The sequence below is a fragment of the Artemia sp. Qi Xiang Cuo genome, chromosome 3 (assembly GCF_049724085.1).
Source record: "Artemia sp. Qi Xiang Cuo chromosome 3, ASM4972408v1, whole genome shotgun sequence".
Taxonomy (NCBI): domain Eukaryota; kingdom Metazoa; phylum Arthropoda; class Branchiopoda; order Anostraca; family Artemiidae; genus Artemia; species Artemia sp. Qi Xiang Cuo.
The window spans coordinates 47,248,921-47,273,149 of NC_142796.1; the positions used below are offsets into that span (position 1 = coordinate 47,248,921).

The window sequence follows — 24,229 nt, forward strand, 5'->3', positions numbered from 1 at the left end:
GCTACCTGCAGCAAAAGCTGACTGAAAGCGGGAATGATGGTCGAAAAGTTTGGCGAAGTATCAACTCAGTACTACGGCCAACCAATAAGTCTTCCACATTACCAGCGAAATTGGTCATGAATGATGAAGAAATTACAGAACCTACACAGGCTGCCGCATAGCTAAGCAAATTTTTCACAAATATCGGCGATACCACAGCAAATTCTGTCGGGATAGCATCTAAGTCATACAAAGAATACCTTGGCCCGAAGTTTATGAAATCAATGGCAGTGAGTCCTGTAACACCAGGTGAGCTCGAATTACTCGTAAAAAATTTGAAGGGCTCTTCTTCTTCAGGTTTCGACCTGGTCCACACAAAGGCACTGAAAGCAGTAGTGACGACCATTGCTGAGCCGCTAACTTACCTTATAAATCTTTCATTAGATAAAGGGGTTTTTCCTGAAATGTTAAAAAAGGCAAAGATAATACCTCTTCACAAAGGTGGAAGTCATATAGACACAGAAAATTATAGACCAATCTCAATCTTATCAGTTTTCTCGAAAGTCTTCGAAACGCCAATGAAAAACCAGCTTTACCAATATTTAGAGGCCAAAGGATTTTTTAACAGCCGCCAATTCGGGTTTAGGGCTGGCCATTCAACCGAAGACGCCCTTACTTCACTAGGTTTATTCGTAAACAGAATCCTAGATTCGGATGCTTTACCTGCAGCAGTGCTTCTAGATATTAAGAAAGCGTTTGAGAGCATGCACCACGAAATATTACTAGGAAAGCTGGATCATATTGGAGTTCGTGGCCAAGTCCTAGATTGGTTTAAGTCTTACCTGGAAAATCGTCGAATTTACACAGGAAATGACCATACAAATGATGTCGTAGTTAAGTGCGGGGTGCCAGAGGGCTCTACATAGGGACCGGTCTTGTTTCTTGTTCAAGTAAATGATCTTCAGCAAGTACTGACTCCTGCAAGTTGTAGCCCATATTGCTGCAAACTATGTCACCCACAAACGACGCCGGGGTCTATGGTAGAATCCGAGGACGAACTAACGGCATTTGCGGATGATTCACTTATGGCAAGCTCAGAATGGAACATCAAGTCTCTCAAAACGAAGCTCCAAGACATTCTTGAAGAAACGTACCTCTGGATGGACGCAGATCGTCTAGTCATCAACATTCACAAATCAAGTGTTTATTTTTTTCACATATAGATTCACTGGCTTCTGATGTGATTGGGATTGAAACCTCTCGTGGACTTATCAAGAGACCAGAAAAAGGACACGTTTGTTACCTAGGGGTTTTGATCGACGAAAACCTCTTGTTCAGACACCAGATAGCAAGTGTCGAGACGAAGATTTCAAGGAACCTTGGAATCTTGAGAAAAATCAGTCACCATTTCCCTAAAAAAAATACTGATCCTGATTTACAATGCAGTTATCAGGCCTCACATTCAATATTGTTCTACGGTTTGGCAATCTAATTTCAAGACACATTTACAGAGACTAAACTCAGTTCACAATAAAGCACTTCAAATTTTAGGCCCAGCACCGAACAGACTATCAATGTCATCACTTTACAGACTTTCTTGCACCGTTTTTTGTTTTAAATATTTTTCAGGAACACTCCCATCACCATTTAGAGGCTTATTCACACTAGCATCACAAATCCATAGTTTAAATACACGATCTTCATCAGATATTTACATACCCCCGACACCGACAGCTAGGTCGGAATTTTCTCCTAGAATTGCGTGTGCTAGAGAGTGGAATGCACTTCCGCAAGAGCTGAGGTCATATAGGTCTCTCGGCTGCTTTAAAAAGAATGTGAAAAAAAATCTAAAAGATTAAATATTTATTTATTAGATTTATTTTATTATTATTATGTTTATAATTTTTCGGTATTATTATTAATTATCATATTTTAGTTTGATACTTCAAGGGGTGTGAGCAGAGGAGAAGTTGTATTAAATTTATCTTTATTTCATGGTAGGTCGGGTTGGAAATTGGAAAGGATAGGAGGCCACGCTGTATTTAGAGTTTGCAATTATTACAGGCCCAAACGTGCATCAATGCACAAGGAACTAAGTTAAGTGTATTTTTATATATATTTTTTTGAATTAAAACCCATATTGAACTGAACTGAACTGAACTGACGCGTAAACCCAATTGAAGCCCCAGGAATGAAGTGTTTCTGCTTGAAATATTCATAGCGTGAACAACAAATAAAGAGAGAGCTCCTCTTGAGCTCGCATAAACGACAGATAAACATGAATCTTGGAGACTCCTGTTATGTTGGAGACTTTCGAAAAAAGCAGCTGTTTGCTTAATATAATTCCTTGTAATTTTTCAGCTAATAAGCCGTTTTTATCGCTCTTAGCGGTAATTAGTTGCACGCATTTCTTTGGATGATTCAAAGGCTATTAGTTCTTTTTATTAATCCTTATATAGGTAGGTTAGTTGAATACAGTAAATTCAATAAGAGTTCTGACTGTGGTTCAGTTATAGGTATGAACGATACAAGTTAACACATGCAAACTTCTAGCAGATTAATAACTTTTAATTAAAAATAGTTTTTGACCCCCCCCCCCCTAGATATAAAATAATACTTTTGCCGTATCTTCAGGAAAATTAAAAAAAAATTCTACCCCCCCCCCCTCAATTTTCGTAAAAAAGTCACCCATTTTTTTTCATTTTAAAGAAAAGGCTAACAATCACATTTTTCCAGTCTAAGCAGCTGTTGCTGATTATGCCAGACTCTCTTCCCTACTTCAATATTAAGTCGAACACTTACGTTATTTGATGTTACTCGTCGAGTTTTAAGAATACTTATACGTCATTAAATTTCAGTTTGATGCTTAATGAATCAATCTCAAACAAAATGAGAACATTAGTAATGATAAACTCTACTTGCTTTTAACCCTTTTCCCAGATAAACATCTAATTCTAATTAGATTATACCTCCGAAAGAAATATGAATCCAGAAAAACTTTAGCTGTGAATAAACGCGTAAAATCGCAACTGTAAAAACACCCTAATGCGGCAAAACATTTTTATGGAGCATGTGACACTTACCTCCCCTCCCCCGGCACAATAATATTCCGTCCTTTTCTTCTTAAACCCAAAAATACAAACAAAAAATTTCTCATCTCCATCATTCGAATTTCTTAAATCAAAATGATGAATTTCCTAGTCTTGGCCATTAATCAACTCACCTGTGACAAGATATCTAAAATATCACCAAGAATCTGAAGCCCGTCTATCCCTGTGCCATCACCAGCAAATTCAATGGCTTGGACCATATTGAAAAATAGACCGGTAGTGACAAGCAAAATGCTGGCAGTGAAGAGCTTGGGAATGGCGTGCTTCTGTCTCCAAATGGCGTATAATTGTAAGGGTGCAAGGAAACCATAACACGCAAAACAGACTAGATAAATTTCTGCTATTCCCTAAAAAAGAATAACGCAATAAAGAAAACCAAAAGGACTCATTTCCCTGACCTTTAGGCTAGCAAAAACATAGACCTTCGCGGCTTTTCGTTGCCACCCTCCAATCCCATGGGCCTTCAGACTCGCACGCATGGCATGTTCTTTCAGTACGTTCTTCTCTTTTAAACCTTAAACTTTGTGACATTTTTTATTCAGCTCCAAGAACTGCCGACACCTCACTCAGTTCTTTGGCCTGCATACTCCAAACCATTAAACAAATAAAAGATGTTTTTCAAACTGTAGAAAATATTAAGTGATAAAACAATAATCCTTAATTACTCTTATTATAACTACAAACAAATCTCTGATATTCCTAAATATTCTTCAGAATCTTAGCGAAACTTACTATGGATAGCTTCAATTATCCGTTGTATACGTTTTAGTCACGCGAGGTTTCCAAACAAATCCAAAAATTGCATAGGAAGAGCATAAAAGTCATTGAAATAATAAAAGCTACTGTGCAGTTAAACTAACATTTTGATAAAAGGTGTACAAAATGTAATTTTCTTTTACTTTACAATTTTCACAGAAATATTTTCGATGCCCCCCCCCCCGTGTATCGATAATTTTTTTTTCATCTACACTATCGGGCTTAAAAGGGTCTATATAATGTAATGTCTATTTAGATTTTACTTTCCAAAAATATACAAAGCAATTCTTTAATTACTACTACTACTACTAACAATTCACCGCAGTACCAAGCCATCTGAGGCCAACAAAGCTACTCACACTCCTCCTCCATCCCAATCTATTCAAATCGTTCCTTTTTACGTCCGTTGACCAAGTTTCTATGTGCCTGAAATATGTCTGTAAAACGTCCTCCCACCCCAGATGAAGACAACTTTCTTTCTACTCAGCCCTAGGCGGCGGGCTGAAAAGGGCAATCTTCAGCAATCTGGCACTCTTTATTCACACAAATTACCCTAGCCACCTCAACCTTTCTTTCATTATAGCCCTAGAGAGCGGTATTGAACCACACTTTACGTATAGCCTATTGTTAGAAATACGGTCAGCCAGCCGGTTACCCAGAACAATCCTTAAGCAATTTCTCTGGAAAATATCTAGCAAATCTTCATTCGCTTTTCTGAGCGCCCATGCTTCAGAGCCATATTTAACCACTGTCATCAATGTAGCTTCGAATATTCCAATCTTGGTTTGCAGACTTATCTTCCATTTCTTCCTAACTTTTTTTAATCGTGAAAAAACACCCTGAGCCTTGGCTATTCTACTTTTAACATCTTCACTGCTTCTACTATCTTTACTAATAATACTACCAAGGTAAGTAAAGCTGCCCACCTGATCAATCTTTTCGTTACCCAATTACAGCTTGTCGTCTTCACTTTCTCCTAGCCTAAGTAACTTAGGATTTCTGGCATTAACATTTAAACCAATACTTGCACCCTGTGCTTGCAAAGCCCCTAAAACTTCATTCATGTTGCTCACACGTCACTTTAGAGTGATTAAGTCATAAACACAACCACAATTCAGGGGAATTTTTCCTTTCCATTTGATTCTACGGTTTCTTGGTGCAGTTTATGTGCTCCTTAAGACAAATCCATCAAAATAATCCATATAAAGGGGGATAGAACACAACCCTTCTTAACTCCTGATTTAATGAAAAACCAGCTGATAACCTTATTTCCTACTTTAACCGCAGCAGTGTTATTCTCGTACATAGCACTAATCACTTTAATGTATTTGTCTGGCATACCATACAAGGATAAAACTTTTACTAAAGCTCTAATATTAACAGAATCGAACGCTTTCTTATTATCTATCAAACTGAAGACCAAAGCTGTTTGACAACTCATGAACTTCTCAATTATTAACCTAAGAGTAAAAGTTTAGTCGAAATATCCTTTACTCTTTCTGAAACAAACCTTTTCAACTCTTAAAGCTTTTTTAACAACATCTCTCAGTGTAAGAACTATTATATTACCAATTGAATTACTACCTACAGAGACTAGACTAATCCCTCGATAATTACCACACTCACATTTATCACCTTTCTTATAGAGGGTTCAATTAAAGTTTCCCTAGAATCGCTAGGTACATCTTTTTTTCAAAATTATTCATATTCTTCAGTAACTTATTTTTAACCTCATAGTCACTATACTTAAGAAACTCATTTACCACCCTATCAGGACCTGGGGCCTTATTATTTTAATCCTTTTAGTACTGTCGCTAATTCTTCCGCACAAAACAATTATTCTTTCGCATCCAACGTATCACAAACTTTTTCATTTCTCTCTATATCTTTCCCTGCAACTCTCTCAGTTAAGCAAATTCTCAAAATGTTCGGCCCATTTCTCTTTAGTTCTTTCCTTATCGCTAATTGTGGCCCCATTTCTGTTTTAACTGGGCCAAGTCCCGATTGGCTACCCCCTCTCAACTTATTAACATGGCAGTACAATATTTTACTATTATGCCGTCTAGCTGTATCTTCCAGATCCTTGGCAATTTTATCCATGGCCTCCACTTCACACCTTCTTAGTTCATATTTTAATGCTTTCTCCACTTTCTTTACATTCCTTTTATTTTCATATGATCTATCACTCAGATAATTCTTGTACAAGTCGTTTCTCCATTCTATTAAACATAAAGCCTTTTCACTAATATTCTTAGCTGCAATCCTGGGTTTCTTCCCTATGATACCTTCAGTAACTTCACATATTTATTTTTCTAAAATACTTACAACCATCCTCGAAATTGCAGAATTTTAAACTCTGAAGTTTAGTATTCAACTGTTCCTGGAAAGTTTCTCTCAAATTCTCATCCTGGACTCTCCCAACATCATAACTTCCCGGGAGGTAATTATGCTTCCGATATTTCAGTTTTAAATTAACCCTTGACACTAGTAGATGGTGATCTTTACTTTAAACATCAATAACAGCACTCCTATACACCCTAGTATCTTGTATTGATCCTGCCAGTCTTCGGTTTACTATAACATAATCAATAAGGTTTGCTGTTTTACCATCACGTGAATACCATGTTAACTTATGAGCCATTTTATGACCAAACACCGTATTGGTAATAACTATATTGTTATACCTACTAAATTGCAAAAATCTGTATCCATTACTGTTTTCTTTTCCTACGTCCAATATACCTAAGCTAGGATATCCTCTATCCTTATCTTTACAGACCTGGGCGTTAAAATCTCCAAGTAAAAACATCATATTTTTACCTGAGTCCCTGTCTATTTGCTCCTGTAACTGTAAGTAAAATTCATCTGAGTCACTAGTATCTCCGTCAGTCTGTTCTACAGGGGCGATTGTAATAGCCTTTGACCTTCACAGACTACCAGAGAGATCAAATGTACAAACAAAATCGGATGACCCGAAAACTTTTTGATGTTTTGACTGGTATAAAATGTTACACGGACAATCCAATAAGCTTCTAGACGATGGGGCTCTTCAAATCCTTTCAAATGTTAAAACTGATAGATTAGACTCCCTTTCTGACGGCGGACGGCGTGTGCCCCCCCCCCGGAAAATACCCCCGTGGAAAATAAGGCTTTCCAAAATTGCGAATTTTATTTCAGTTTAATTTTTTTTTAATTTTCGTTGGGGGAAGGAGTTTTGGTGCTTGTGTATTATGCGCCACTCGCTCAAGTTTACGCTGTTGAAAACTAGAGAACCAACCGGTTTCTTCGTTAGTTTTTTTTTCAGCTTAGCGAAAGAAGACAAAGACAAGTAACAGAAGATATGGGAAATATATAATTTGGGCTATATATTTGCACATAAGAGGGGGGGGGGAGTATTTGGACAGTTTGAAGTAAGAAAACAATTCTTTCTAGGTATATGGTCACTAACAAAATTACGTAAGAATAGCGAGGTATCTGTAAATTTTGTTGTTAAAAAAAAAAGAAAAAAAAAAAAAAAAAAGAAAAAAAAATCCCAGTATAAAGTAAATGTAATGTTTCATTTCAGTGTTTTTTCCAAGCGTTAAGTGTTTTTTTTTTGTTTTAATGACCGTATTTCCAAGTATTAAGTACTATTATTAGGTTAATGTTAGTGTTTCATTTATGTGCTTCATGATGATTTCTGATCAAAGTTTATGTTATTTGTGCCTTTCATTTATGTTATTTTACTGTGTTCATGGCCGTATATTTGGCTTTAAAATACACTTATTTATCTATCTATTTAATATGCCGAATAATTGTGTCAAACATATTATGCATGCACACCCGTTATAATTTACCCCTCCCCCCCCCCCTAATGTGCAAATCTATAGCCCAAATTTATTTCTAAAGTAACGAAGAAACTAACGACAAAAACGGTTTGTTCTCAAGTTTTACATAAGTACCAAAATTCCTTCCGCCTACGGAAATTTGGAAAGCCTTATTTTCCACGGGGGTGAATCTTACCGGGGAGGGTATTTTCCGCGGGGGGGGGGGGGTATTTTCAGCGGGGGTTATTTTCCGGGGGGGTATGCTATATAAATAAAATGATTGGCTTACAAAGCAAAGAACAAGAGAGCGGACCAGTTAACTTAAGGGTTAGGCTACCCTTGGTTCACATTGATCCATTTTTTTTTTTTTTTTTTTTTACACAAACGGCTCATGGGAAATAGCAAAAATTTCCACACAACGGTATATTGCAGCGGTTGAAGTGCAAAAACGAGTGTGAGGTATTTGAACAGCATATGCATAGGAATAGGCTAAATTAAGTTCTAGAAGCCAAGAAAACAATATTCAAATGGCCAGCCTGTATTAGACTAAGCTACCTGTGCCTGGTTAATAATATAATTATTATCTTCTATGTTCATTTCCCTGCAAATGCCCTCCCATGCCTTGAAATTAAAATGTTTTTTTTTATGGACATCATTTCCTTTTTCATTAATGGACAACTTCCGATAAATATGAGTAGTTTCTCATTTATTTGCATTGTATGGTTCTAAAAGCGTTCAATTCAAAATAACGGATGTGTTTTTCAATGGCTCAGTAGAAATACTTAAACACAGCCGTTAAATGTCCTGCGATCATGGTTGCAGTAGTAGCTGCAACCTAATAAAGAGCAAACCACAGCCCATAGTAACCAAAAGATTTGAAAAAAAACTACCTGATGAGAAATAATTGCCATCTGAAGCTGATTCAGGAATGGTAACAGATTTTTCAGTTAATCTTAAAAGTAAAAGTATATTGCGGAAACAAGTTTATGGCGATTCCGAAAAAAAACTGAAACCCCTCAAAAATGACGTCAGATAGACATGAAAAGTGCATGCGACATGCATGGTCCTGCGACAAAAGTCCATGCGACACCTTGTCTGGGAGAATACAGTCCTCCACCTTGAACAACAAGGAAATCACTTTTTTGCATGGGTAGCACTGATCTGTTTCCTTTTTTATTTCTTCTTTTTTCTACCAGAGCTAGCGGGTTACCAGATCATAAGAAAGAGATGTTTAATGTCTCACTTAAAAGCTATTGCTCATATCTATGTGATTTTTAGAGGTTCCACCGTCTTTAGGTGCCATATGGCACAAAAATGGCAGTTTTGGTGCCATTCCTTAAGTATTGGGGCTAGCAGGCTACCAGAATGCTAGTTTTCTATAATTATGCAGACATTAAGAAATATCATCATTTGGTTCATTTGTACTAGTTTTATCAATTGTGCTTTTTTAATTAATAATACAAAAGCCAGCCGCCAACAAAACATTTTAACCTGACGGTATGAAAGGACTCCTGCCAGTTTTCGCAAGCTTTATAGGGACAATTTCGTGGTTTTTCCAAAATAAAAAAAATACTAACAATATACTAAAATCTTTGTTCAGAGTAATAGTTCGCGTTATAGAATAACTTGGAGCTTCAATATTTGTACTAGTAGAAGAATTTTGGGAAAATGAATTTAATATCCTTTGAATAAACTTAAGCACTAAGAGTGGTTAAAGAGTATATTCTGGGTTATTGGGAATAATATTGAGATTATTTGTAAGCCCAAAAAGAAGAAATTTGTTTCTGCATAGCAAGATAAAGATAAGACACTGACATAGATGAATAAATCAAGCCTAAAACGAGTAAAACTTAAAATGGATACCGTACTCAAGTCAAACTTAATATAAACATAAATCACTACAAACAGGAGTTTGACTACTGCCACGCCCCCCCTCCGGTCAATAGCCGTAGACCTTGAAAATTCTATTTGCGTCATTAAAAAGCCATTTGCGTTTAACTGAAAACTACATACATTTTAACAGTGTGCTTTCGTTTTTTAAAAACATTGACAAAAAATAAAATCACTATAATAATCAGGATGACAGGAAAGAACTACGGTAATGAAAATGAAATGAATATTTAATATATAATGATATTATATATTTTAAGGTATTCAATTATTATATACTCTGTACACATATTTAATTATATTTATGTTTTACGTACCAGACTTCATATCCCAAGAAAAAAATATTGTACTGACTGTCGATGATATAATTTGTCTCGTTTCTGCAAAGAACCGGGGATCAAATAATCTTGATCAATTTCTAGTTCTCAAAATTCTTATAGTAGAACAAATACTGAAGCCCGAAGGCATTCAATAGTAGTACCTATTCTTCCAGACAGAGATAAAAATATGTTCTAGTATCACCTTGTGCAGACTTTTGCAAAAAAAAAAAAAAAAAAAAAAAAAATGAATAGAATTAATTTCGTGTTGCTGATTCCTAGTCAACTTTATGGGAAGCCGGGGGAAAAAAATAATTGTAAGGAGTTTCATATGGGTTCCTTAAGCCTTTAATTTATACCCTTAGATATTGCGGATAGGTATTTTTGACAATCTGAATACGCATAGTGTCTATTGATTTAGTCGAAATTCCCCTTCGACATTCCCTGATAAACTTGGCCGTTCCTTAGACATTACTGATACGCCTTCTTGACAACCTGGAAGAACATGGTGAGTTTTGATTTAATTCAACATTCTCCTCAACACTTCCATAAAGTTTCAACTTAAAACCCTTAGCCATTTATGAGATTTTGCAAATAAGCTATTTCAACAAGCTGGATACATATACTGTCTTTGGATTTGGTTCAATATCCCCCTCAACATTTCCTGAAAGTTTCAACTTATCACCCTTAGCTGTTCCTGAAATATTACATATATCATTTTGATAACCTGGATGCACATGGTGTCTCTTGGTTTTTATCCACCCCCCCCCCCCCAATATTCCCTGAAAATTTCGACTAAACACCCTTAGCCGTTCCAGAGATATTGCAGATACATCCTTTGCTAAAATTCAAAAAGGTTTACGCCTTCCAAGGATCAGACACATAGTCATCATTGCGTCAAAACGTAACCTAACTACTTTTATCTCATATAAATAAGAAATGGGCAAAAAAGTCTAGTAACACGGCTTTTTCCATAAAAAATTATTAAACCAAAAGGGTACTAAATCGAGCTTTATTTTCCTTTCGTTAGCCTACTATGTCTGTTCCAGGTTTGAATAAATATGTTTATCCCAATAAAAGTTACAGAACCACACTTGGCAAGATCAATTTACTACCTACAGTATTAACAAAGAGAAAAAGAGTTATAACAGTCCTATAATTCCATGTTAAAAAGTGTACTTTAATCTTATTGGCCTATTTTTGTGACGTAAGTCAACGACGCATCGTGAACCAGGCATATTGTCCTTCTAGCAAATGTCAGAAAAAGAAGCCAAATAACTCTGTATTCTTTATCCTGTTTTCGTATTTGCCGGCTGTTGCTGCTACGTCAAACTATAAACCAGGAAAAAGAACAGAAAACCTGATTGGTTTAAAGTTTAAAGTACCAAGGACAGTAAAAATGAAATCCAATTCTTTAAATCGGTATAGTTGGAACTAACACAACCATAAACACCTAAAACATTAGAATAAATATTTTCCCTCCAGCGCAGAAAAAAATCTACATACGTGCCTTTCCAACACTCCTAATCACCCTCCCACTGACAAAATTTAGAAGAAAGGTAGATTTGTTTTACCTTGTTTGAACTGTAATCCCAAATGACTTTGAAGGTGTATACACAAAGTTGGCCCTTGGCTGCTTAAGAATCACCATCCACTTTTAAATCTTCAGTGAAAAAGTAGGCAGTATAGAGTCAAGTGCCTTTCGTGAATTATTAGTTTGTTTTCCTGGACCCTTCGTATCGAAGGTGTATTAACGCAGGTTTATACAACACAGGTGTGTGTTGTATAGGCTACGAAGTGATAGTTTTTGTTCTTTTAAGAATCAGCAAATCTCTACTTCAATCAGAAACACTTTGTCTATAAATTAGGATAACCCAAGAAATCAATTTTTAATGAAAAAAAGCTCCATGTGCGGTTATATAGTTTTAACACTAAGCGGGAGCCAGGTTAAAAAATAACGAACGCCTGTGAAAAATCAGCAGAAAATAAAAGAAAAAATAAATCATCATGAAGCTCCAGAAAGTGTAACTTCCTGATTGATGTTGCAAAAGACAAACATGCTGATGTTGCAAAAAACAAACAGTGATTGAATAAGGAGAATTGTATAAATATATAACACTAAGATATTATTATCAAATAGGAACTAAAATGAAATACATAAATCATTGAATAGCTAAAAATATAAGTTATACATTAATATACTTTTTATTAAAATTGGTCGCGATTAAAGACTTTAAATTGTTAGTTAATTGATTTACTTACAAGAAAATATTTTTAGATAGACCGATTATTCCATTTTACTATATTTATCCCTTGTTTCGAGCTTATTCACATGTCAATAGAATCCTTATTTTCTTCTTTTTCTGAAAATATCACTTCTATTACTTAATGGCTTTATGGGTGAATTACCCTATTAGGCGTCAGACTTGCCAGTCTTATGTAAATAGAAAAAGTATTGTCAAATTACCGAATTAGTTTCCGATTATTTTTTCACTGATCAATGTGGCAACAACGGTGATACATTGCGCAAGGCTTGTAATCTTCATAAATATTGTAACAACCGAAGGAAAGTAGATATGGAGCAAAGGAGGAGGGGGGAGGACGAAAAATGTTTGCACGTTAATGTCCTTGGTACTTTAAGCTGGTGAAAATAACAAAACTTTTTTTTTTATTTGTATCTTTTTTACAAGTAAACTCTATGTTTCTCTGTCGAATCAATTTCCCTTAGGCAGCTGCCAATATACAGATCTATTACAGAATCAATCTTCATATTGTAAATGAAACCAGATATAGGTACACCTACCTGCTAAGACAATATTGATATCAAATTACCTATAGCCTAAATCAAATCAACAGGAAAATCAATACAGAATAGTTAATTTCTCATTTGCCAAAGAAATAAACATAACCAAGAATAACGCAGGGGTGAAACAAAGTGCAAAACCCCTTTCCGGAACTGTACAAGAATTTTCTTTTTTTATAATCACAAGTAAAAGAGCAATAGCCGACTATCTTACTCTTCTTTTGAAGGATCATAGCCCTTCCCTGAAATTCTCTTCTGACAAACCTTCTTATCTTCCGCTCCAATCAAAGTTTGATTTAGTGTAGGCTACTTGCATTTAATACACTTCAAAAAAGGACCAAAATTAATCTTAGAGGGTTGAAAAACTTCTTTTATGACAAATTATATTTAGTATAAAGCCAAATTCATTAATTCATTAGTATAAAGCCAAATTCATTAATTACAACATAGTGTTTTTATGTTATTGCAATTATATTTGATAAGAACTCCACGCATCAACTCCATTATTTTTTTTTCCTTTTTTAAACTATGCCTTAGTAGGATCAAACGTTTTTTCTTCGGCTGCAGAGTATATGTATATATATATATATATATATATATATATATATATATATATATATATATATATATATATATATATATATATATATATATATATATATATATATATATATATATATATATATATATATATATATATATATATATATATATATATATATATATATATATATATATATATATATATATATATATATATATATATATATATATATATATATATATATATATATATATATATATATATATATAAATACAGTAAAACACCTTACCTGCATTTCAACCGAAAAATGATACTCAAAAGTTGGATGACTATTTGTGCGAGGATTTCCATTTACTAGCCACAGGTCATAGTTTATAGTTGCATTATCTTTTACAGTCTCCCATTGACATGTGGTTGAATTTCTTGTACAAGCAACAAGACTCAAATACCAAAACCTAAAAGAATGATTTGTTCAACATATAATATGTATTGCTAAGCCTAAATTTGATATGAATTTAGCCCTTTCTATTAGTCATATAACCTTTTGTCCAAAACCAAAACAGGACAATGAAACAACTATTGTCCAAAAGCAAAACAGAATACAAGCAAAAATTATTTTGAACCAAACAGTTACTAATATGATTCTTTTACTGGAATTCAAAATCACTAGCACTACTGACAGCAAGGCCGTATCCATGGGAGGGGGCGTTGTTTGAACCCCCTGCCCCCTAAATTTTGTCTGATTTGTATAAACGTAACAAAAATTTACATAAACAAATGTTTGATGAGTTTTTAAAGTTTTAAAGTTTATTAAAAAGTAAATACTACACTAGCACCATAAGCAGTACATGGTACATTACCATGGTCAAAATAATTCTTGACTTAGACAATGAAAATGAATCACCCATGTTTTTTTCTTCTGGACTCATCATAAAGAATGGATGATCATAGAATAAGGGAGGGGACTCAGTCGATTACGAACTCTGAGATTTGGTTTTCTGTTTTGTCACAAAACTAACTGAACTTTTCAACCCCCATCTTTACCGCCCTGTCCCCTAAATTTTTGTCCGATTTGTATAAACATAACAAAAATTTACATAAATCAAATGTTTGATGAGTTTTTTAAAGTTTTAAAGTTTATTAAAAAGTAAATACTACACTAGCGCCATACAGCAGTACATGGTACATTACCATGGTCAAAATAATTCTTGACTTAGACAATGAAAATGAATCACCCATGTTTTTTTCTTCTGGACTCATCATAAAGAATGGATGATCATAGAATAAGGGAGGGGACTCAGTCGATTACGAACTCGGAGATTTGGTTTTCTGTTATGTCACAAAACTAACTGAACTTTTCAACCCCCATCTTTACCGCCCTGTCCCCTAAATTTTTGTCCGATTTGTATAAACATAACAAAAATTTACATAAACAAATGTTTGATGAGTTTTTTAAAGTTTTAAAGTTTATTAAAAAGTAAATACTACACTAGCGCCATAAGCAGTACATGGTACATTACCATGGTCAAAATAATTCTTGACTTAGACAATGAAAATGAATCACCCATGTTTTTTTCTTCTGGACTCATCATAAAGAATGGATGATCATAGAATAAGGGAGGGGACTCAGTCGATTACGAACTCTGAGATTTGGTTTTCTGTTTTGTCACAAAACTAACTGAACTTTTCAACCCCCATCTTTACCGCCCTGTCCCCTAAATTTTTGTCCGATTTGTATAAACATAACAAAAATTTACATAAACAAATGTTTGATGAGTTTTTTAAAGTTTTAAAGTTTATTAAAAAGTAAATACTACACTAGCGCCATAAGCAGTACATGGTACATTACCATGGTCAAAATAATTCTTGACTTAGACAATGAAAATGAATAACCCATGTTTTTTTTTCTGGACTCATCATAAAGAATGGATGATCATAGAATAAGGGAGGGGACTCAGTCGATTACGAACTCTGAGATTTGGTTTTCTGTTTTGTCACAAAACTAACTGAACTTTTCAACTACCATCTTTACGTCCCTTATGCTCTAGGGCCTGAGCTAAACCACGTTTTAACTTGTAATCACTTTTGTGAATCATGGTTGCTTGATAGCTGCAACCTATTAAAGAGCAAACGAAGGCGCAGAGTAACCAAAAGTTTAAAAACACGTTAAAAAAAAATCTCCGAATTGTATCTGATTCACGATTGATAACTATTATTTCGGTTAATCTTCATAATAAAATTTTATTGCAAATCCAGATTTATAGGCATTTCAGGAGAACCTTAAAACCCTCAAAGCAGAATTGGGTCAAAAAGAAAGTGCACCATTGGAATCACCATGGTCGAAAATCCTTCTCAGAAGAATCGCAACTCAGCAAAAATACATTTTATGTATGGGAAGCACCAGGGGCAAATCTCTAACATTTTTATTGGGGGGGGGGGGGGCAAGAGGGGTCCATATCTGGATGGTCAAAAGGCATGGGATCCTTAATATTTTTTTTCTTCACATCATTGGGGGGGGGGGGCAACGGCCTCCCCCCTCTTGCCATCCCCAAACGACGCCCCTGGGAAGCACATATGTATCTCCTTTTTGTCTCTCTGCCATTAGTGAGGCACTGGAATATCATAGAAAGTAAGTTTGATGGCTAATTTTAATGTTAATTTTTACATCTGTGTTTATTTCATTAACCTCATTTGGTAACGCCATCAGTGCCATCACAAAGTGACATATAGCACCCAGAAATGGCACTTTGCGCATCATTTGATAATGGAAAGCATGGAAATCCATCATAATCATTAGGGTATAAAATTGCAAACTTGAGGTTTATGATCCCTCATCTTCTGTACTCCCCCTAACAGCCCTCTCAATAGGTTTCGGAGATCGTCTGCTGACTAACAGAACAAGACTAATTCTAACTGCTAGGGAAAGCTAGTTCTAGGCTAGAGGGGTCAATTAGCAAAAAAATTAGGGAGTGGAAGTGACCTATTTTTCAATATCTAGGGGGGACAGATTTTTCATTTTTTGTTCAATCTGTTCACTAAAATTACCAAAAAGGGGCATTCTTCAACGAAAATACACTGAAAAGGGGAAGTTTTCATAATGGGGGGGGGGGCAAAACCTAGGGGGCCAAAGCCCCCCCCCCCACAAAGACTTGATGCCACTAGAACTAGCATACAAATGCAACATCGTAAGAGATATTGGAAGCCTTAATTCAAACCTCTTCCTCAATGCAAATGTGCATTTTAAAAAAAAAGTCACATTGAGTGGTGACAAAACCTTCGAGTTCTATGTTATCTAATAGTCATAAATTTCTAACCCGTAATATTCGAGTGATTGGGAACAACAAAAAGCATAAATATAATGATCTATCTGGGCTTTTTGCGAACTAATCAGGAATTTTTCGAATTAGTAGAGGCTATGTGACAAAACTGAATATTTTTAAAGGGAAAGTTTAAGAGGGATGTGAAGTAAAACGTAAAATTAATGTCAATGTCTTATTTTAGCAAAAACTTGTATGGACTTCTATAGTTTTTTCACCTCTGCCATTAGTGAGGCACTGGAATATCATAGAGAGTAAGGTTAAGGGCTAATTTTAATGCTAATTTTTATATCTGTGTGTGTTTCATAAGCCTCATTTGGTAAAGCCATCACAAAGTACTTAACGGGTTTAGTCCTATGGCGAAATTTAAATCCAGACTTCTTGAAAGCTGGGATAGTTTATGGCAGCAAAAAAATTTACTTGCTCTTTGGATCACAATCCCTACAGGTTGGAAAATTATTTCTTCCTTAACAGTTTAATTCTGAAAAATATATTTGTAAAAAGGTTCCATGTCAGTATTTCCATTAATATGTATGATACAATTTTTCTACTACCATGTAAACTTTTTTCTTAAATTTCATCAAAAAAAGTTTTTCTTTCTTATTTACATAATTAATTATTTTATTTAATTAAAAAATCATTTATTTAATTATTTTTTTGGATAGAGATCTTTTATACAAGCCCTTTTACATTTTGAAAAAAAAAATGTCTTCTTAGGGGGTATTTTCGTTGAAAAACTTTGGTAATTAAACTGAAAATAAAAAAATTTACCCCTCCCTCTAGATATGAAGAATTCATCTGCCACCCCCTCTCCTAAATTTTAATGAATCGACACCACTGGAGTATATTCATCAAATCAGCTCAGGGGCGTGCTCCAGAATTTTTTATCACTGTTGCCTACATTCAATTTTACACATCTTCTTCTTCATAACTTTGCGAGGTCTGTGGATCCAGTGGGAGGTCCATTCACCTCTATGAAATTCCTGGAAGACATTCACTGGTTATGAATTATTCTAGCCATATTCCAAAAAATATCTGCTAAATGATTACAATCAGCGTGCTGCTAGTACTAATGGCATCTTTTTAGGATCATTCTCAACGACCTATAGATTGTGGCTTCCAAATCATGTGAAAAAGAGCAATTAATAAGAGTATCAAAAGATATTGGGATCTTCAATTGATGACAGTAATTTCTCAGTTTCCTCGAATCTTGATCCCTTGGGTTGCGTTCAAATAGACCATGGTGTGCATTTTCCAAAGTCTGATAGCAATTTCTGCATAGGGGTGTGTGGTGGACTCCCCATTTAAAAAGATCAGAATTAAGTAAAATAGTTCCAGCTTTTAGTTTATAGTAGAGCAAATTAAACTCCTTAGATTGTAAAGGAGGATGCACAAAACGTTGGTAAGCAATTTATGTTTGGGCTCTAACCACCTCTCTAAAATTGAATGTCTTTACATTTCTTGGGTGAGGGATACCTGCTACCTTATTTGCAAAATTATCAGCCATTTCATTATATTTGATTTCTTTATGGCTTGGAATATGAAGAAATGCTATGGAATATCCAGTTGAAAATAGATAACTGGTCTTTTGACATACCCCTTTCAGGTCAAGGTCATCTGCATGATAATTTATTTGGCTAAGAAGATGGATTGAAGAAAGAGAATCTGAAAGGGACAGAAAGTTCCTTGAAGGGGTCTTCAGATCAATTAATGCATCTAATGTAGGTCGTACTGCATATAATTCAGCAGAAAGTACTAATGAATTTTTTGGAATGTGGGCATAAATATTCAAGTTTAGGTCCGGGATACAGGCAACTGCCCCAGCTTTTGAATCTTTAACAGAACCGTTCCTGTAGACACGTACATGACTGGGAAAACGGGTATTCATGCAATTTTCGAAGATTATATTAGCATTTTGGGCAGCATAACATGATTTATTTTTTGTTAGCATGCCCGTAAGCCATTCAACATGGACCATCTACCATGGTGGAGAAATCATAAAGGTAAAAGGGTCCACCACCTGAGAAGACCACTCTGGAAACTCTTTTAGATAGAGATTCCAGGAAGAAGATAAAGAACTCAGAGGGGGCGGATTATTGAATATTTTCTTTTATACAAAATGCTGATACGAAATACCGTCTTGTCTGAATCAACGCTCTTTCCTGTAGAGGGGTGATCCCTGATAGTTTTCTTATTTTAAGAATTGGTATATGCTTATGAAATCCCATTGCAATGCAGACTGCAGAATTTTGCAGTGACTCCAGCATGTTAAACATACGTGAGGAACTATTAGCAAAAAACTGGATGCCATATTCCATCTTTGCTCTAATATAAACTTTATAAAAATCAATCATTGTTTTAGGTGGTGACCCCCATTTGGAATTAGCAAGACTTTTTAGGAGAGCCAGTTTCTGGATAATGTTACTCCTGAGTAATTTGATGTGATCCTGCCATTTTAATTTGGAATCAAAAACAATTCCCAACAATTTTACTGAAGATACATAATTTAGGGGATAACTATTCAAAACAATATTTGGCAGGGATGCATGTTTTTGCCTAGTAAATAGGATTGTTTTGGTTTTAGAAGTGGAGATAGACAGACCTAATGCTTCTAAGAAGTAAGAGATTATGTTGACGTCTTGTTGAGGATCTTGGACTTATTCAACGATGTTTCTGCCATACTTTCATATTACTAGGTCATCTGCATAAAGCCCAAGCGATGCATGGCGTAATTGGAACTCAGATATATATAGATAAAACAGAAGGGGACTAAGGATTGCTCCTTGGGGTAAACCTTCTCTAGTAGGGTATTCATGGCTCCTGGAATTACCAATCTGTACAGCAAATGTTCTGTTGTTAAGAAATCCTCAATGAGGGCCACAACCCCCACGGGAAAGTCAAGATTTAATAGCACTTCCAGTAATTTCTGGTGAATAACACTACCATAGGCATCAATCCAATCAAAAAGCATGACAATGGTTGAATATCCTTGATTAAAGGAAGTTGAAATGTCAGGCTCTAGGCAAGCAATATTGTTCTATGAGCAGTGTCCCTTTCGGAATCCTGTTTGTTCAAGGGGGTATAGGTTGTTTATTTCTACAAAACATTCAAACTTAGTTAAAATCATTTGCTCCAGTATTTTACCTAGTGTTGTTAGCAATGAAATTGGTCTGCAAGATTTAATATTGTTTGACAGCTGGTTAGGCTTAAGGGTGGGGTTAACAATGGCTGTTTTCCATGATCTTGGAATTTTATGATGGGTCTATACATGATTATAGATGTGCAAAAGTGCAAATTTAAATATCTCTGGAGCTTGTGTAATCCCCCCAGGATGAATTTCAGCCCCCCCCCTATATATGCCAATTCAGGGTTAGGCTAGGTATATATAGGGGGGCTGAAATTCATTTCTGATGTAAATGATTATTATATTTGAAAACAGCATAAAAAAAAGGCATCGAATGGTATATTAGCTTTATTTCTAAATAACTAATATGATTTTGTAGAATTTTACCCTTTTTTTATGCTGATAAAAAATATACTAATCCTTTTTATTAGAAATGTATTTTAGCGCCCCCCCCCAATACATACCTAACCTAACCCGGAATTGGCATATAGAAGGGGGGGGGGGGGGGTAAAATTCATTTCCGATAGAAATGATTATTATATTTGTAATAGTAATAGTATATTGTGTAATAGTGTAATAGCATATTTGCATAAAAAAAGGCATCAAATGGTGTGTTCACTTTAGTCCTAACTCAATAATATGATTTGGTAGAACTTTACCCACCATTCAATGCCTTTTTTTATGCTGATTACAAATATAATAATCATTTCTATTGGAAATTAATTTTATCCTCCCCCCTATATATGCCTATTCAGGGTATATATTTCTAGATTAGGGGGGGGGTAAATGTTAAACGTACATCTCAAGTACATCAGAAACAAAATTTGCCCCCCCCCCTAATTCAGAAAAACGTACCTGAACATTATATATATAGGGGGGGGGGGCTAACATTCACTTACAAAATAAAATATTACTATAGGCTATTATTAATCAGCATAAAAAAAGGCCTCAAATAGTGTATTCACTTTATTCCTAACTCAATAATATGATTTGGTATAGCCTATATTTACTGGTTTATAATAACAGACTATTCAGTTAGCTAAGAATACAAATAAAGTGAATATACCACTTGATGCCTTTTTTATGCTCTTTCTAAATATACTAATCATTTTTGTTAGAAATTAATTTTACCCCCACCCCTATATATACCAATTCAGGGTATATATTTGCACATTAGGGGGGTGACGGTAAATTTTATTTCTGATGTAAATGAAAGGTAAGTTTAAACTTATTAACAAAACAGTTCTTGTTTTGTAGTATGTAGGAAAATTGCAGTTAACACATTTTGACTGAAATTCCACAATATTTTACCCTGTCCTCCTCCTTAATGTGCAAATATATAGCCCAAATTATATAATTCCTATGCATTTTTCCATTTAAAATTTAATCAATGTTGATTCAATTTACAGGTTTTAAGTTGAAACACGAGTAAAGCATAGAAAATATATAGTTTGGACTGTGTATTACATTCATTTGCACCAGAAATAAACTTTATATACTCCCCCCTAATGTATAAACATATACCCTGAAACATATATGTGCAATGAAATTTTTATTATTTTGACAAACTGCAAAGTCAATTTTAAGAAAAGAGTCAGATGTAAGGCTAAATCTGAGGCTGTTGAGAAGGAAACATCTTAAGAAAACAATTTTTACTTCATAATATGTAGGAAAATTGTAGTTAACATGTTTTGACTACAATTCTGCTACACTTCATCCCCAACCTTCCCTGTAATATGTAAATATGTAGCCTAACATATATTTCTAGTGTATTTTGCCATGCATCACTCTTGCTTCAACCTGTCTACCTGCAAATTGAATCCACAGGGATTAAATCAAGGAATTAAATCAGGATTAGGAGCAGAATATCCTTAAGTAGCCTGCAGAAAATAAAAGATTAATTTATAAGTATACCAATAGTCCTTTGACAGCCATGAAATCAATAAATTTTATTGTACAATTTTAATTCTCTAAAGAACTAAAGGAAGCTTAGTTTTTAGTAGATCACTAGTTTTTGCAAAATTCTACCAGTATAGGGAAATATGATAAGCCAGTTCATTTGAAGCAGTTTTTCAAAAATATTCTACATAGACTGTGAAGCAGTAATTTTTGTTTGTTTTTAGTTTTAACTTCACTCTTTGCTCATGTCAGAAGGAATTCATTAAAAAAATTATGTTTTTTTTTTTGGTTTTGGAAGTATACACGGATTCTGTCAACATTGAAACAAAACCAGTAGATAAGATAAGATAAGATTTATTAAAAAAATGAACTATCACTAGCCTTTGAAGGCCGAATTCGCATTCTGAGTCAAATAACAGACAATAACACACAAAAAAAACAAAAAACAAAACAACTAAAGTAAAATAAAAAGATAAAAATTCTGAGGGCCGTTAAAAAATAAAAATAAGAAGTAAAAAATAATTTCGAACATGAAATTAAAAAAACAATTTATTAAAAACTTGCTACACTGGCAATACAAGAAATTGGTTAGGTACAAATTAGAAACTATTAATTGTGTCAGTTATATCTAAAGATAATATAAAGATAAGAAAGTAAAAAAAAGAAACTATTGGAACATTTTGTTAAATTTTCCTGTAATAAAGGGAAGAAAAGTTTTTTACTATATCAAAGTAGCACAGTGACTGGGGGACAAAGCAGGGGATAGGATCAGAAACAGCTCGAGGCGGGCGTAATCTGGATGGGGGTGACATTTGGGGAAAATACTTGCCGTCCGAGGGTTAGTTATGGCATTTTTTTGCAAAACGGAGGCACAAATTATTTCTTCCTCTCTCGAGGGTCTCTAGGTTTGAAATATTTAACAAATACAAATACGGTATCTTGCTCTCTTTAAAAATAATTTTTAGAGCTCTCTTTTGGACATTTTCAATTTTTTGTGTTGCTTCATTAGAGAGGCCAGGGTGCCACACAGGACAAGCATACTCTAATATGGGACGCGCAAAAGAAATGTATACTTGTAGTAAATGTGATTAGGGGCAACTGAATTTATTTAAAAGTTTAAGAAGGGAAAGCGAGGAGTTTGCTTGTCGTAGGATATTATTTATATGGACATCCTATTTCAAATTGGAAGAAATTGTAACACCAAGGAGTTTAAGAGATGTGACAGAGGTTTCAGGAGGTATAGGAGTAAGAAAAAGGGGAGGGGATTTAAAAAAACTTACTGAGACTATTGCAGATTTAGAAGGGTTAACAGTCATTTCAAGGGAAGAGGCCTCACAGGCAATATCTTGGAGTATGCCCATTGGGTTGCTAAAGATGTTTTTATGACACATCTCTAAAACTGTCAAGTCATCGACAAATTTCCATCTATTGTCATAAAGGGTTGAAAGGCTATTAATCATAAGTGAAAAAAGAAGAGGGCCTAGAATAGTCCCCTGAGGAATGCCATTAAATATGGGGAGATGATCTGAGAAATAATTTAGATATTTAACTGCTTGAGATCTATTAGAAAGAAAAGAGGCAACGAGCTTAACAAGGAAAGTTTCAATGTGGAAAAATTCTGAAGATGTGGAAGATGTCATTGTTTGAAGTATGTTCAATCACACATCTGGATATTATATCCAGATGTGTAAAAATAAAATTTCAAGAAGAATAATGAAGAATAAAAATTTCAAAATCTGAGCATGCTAGGTTAGAAGCCAAAAATTGAAAAAAGCTTAACTGTTGGACATTTCGAAAAATATATTGTTATTTGGTTTATCCTGTTTTCTACTTTATTGAGGAACAAGTTCATTAATATCCTTTTTGGCCAAGTATTTTTCTTGTTCTATATATATATATATATATATATATATATATATATATATATATATATATATATATATATATATATATATATATATATATATATATATATATATATAGAACAAGAAAAATACTTGGCCAAAAAGGATATTAATGAACTTGTTCCTCAATAAAGTAGAAAACAGGATAAACCAAATAACAATATATTTTTCGAAATGTCCAACAGTTAAGCTTTTTTCAATTTTTGACTTCTAACCTAGCATGCTCAGATTTTGAAATTTTTATTCTTCATTATTTTTCTTGAAATTTTATTTTTACACATCTGGATATAATATCCAGATGTGTGATTGAACATACTTCAAACAATGACATCTACTGGTTTTGTTTCAATGTTGACAGAATCCGTGTATACTTAAAAAACCAAAAAAAAAACATAATTTTTTTAATGAATTCCTTCTGACATGAGCAAAGAGTGAAGTTAAAACTAAAAACAAACAAAAATTACTGCTTCACAGTCTATGTAGAATATTTTTGAAAAACTGCTTCAAATGAACTGGCTTATCATATTTCCCTATACTGGTAGAATTTTGCAAAAACTAGTGATCTACTAAAAACTAAGCTTCCTTTAGTTCTTTAGAGAATTAAAATTGTACAATAAAACTTATTGATTTCATGGTTGTCAAAGGACTATTGGTATATTTATAAATTAATCTTTTATTTTCTGCAGGCTACTTAAGGATATTCTGCTCCTAATCCTGATTTCATTCCTTGATTTAATCCCTGTGGATTCAATTTGCAGGTAGACAGGTTGAAGCAAGAGT

General features: G+C 34.3%; 1 protein-coding gene across 1 annotated transcript in view; it reads right to left on the bottom strand.

Moving 5' to 3' along the window:
• LOC148954194 (integral membrane protein GPR180) overlaps positions 1-24,229 on the bottom strand; it is a 46,064-nt gene that overhangs the window by 19,328 nt on the left and 2,507 nt on the right. The window contains exons 2-3 of the mRNA XM_089086969.1: positions 13,495-13,660; positions 3,203-3,436 (exon numbers count right to left, since the gene is read on the bottom strand). Coding sequence (XP_088943095.1) covers positions 3,203-3,436; positions 13,495-13,660 — 400 coding nt within the window. The remainder of the gene's footprint in view (positions 1-3,202; positions 3,437-13,494; positions 13,661-24,229) is intronic.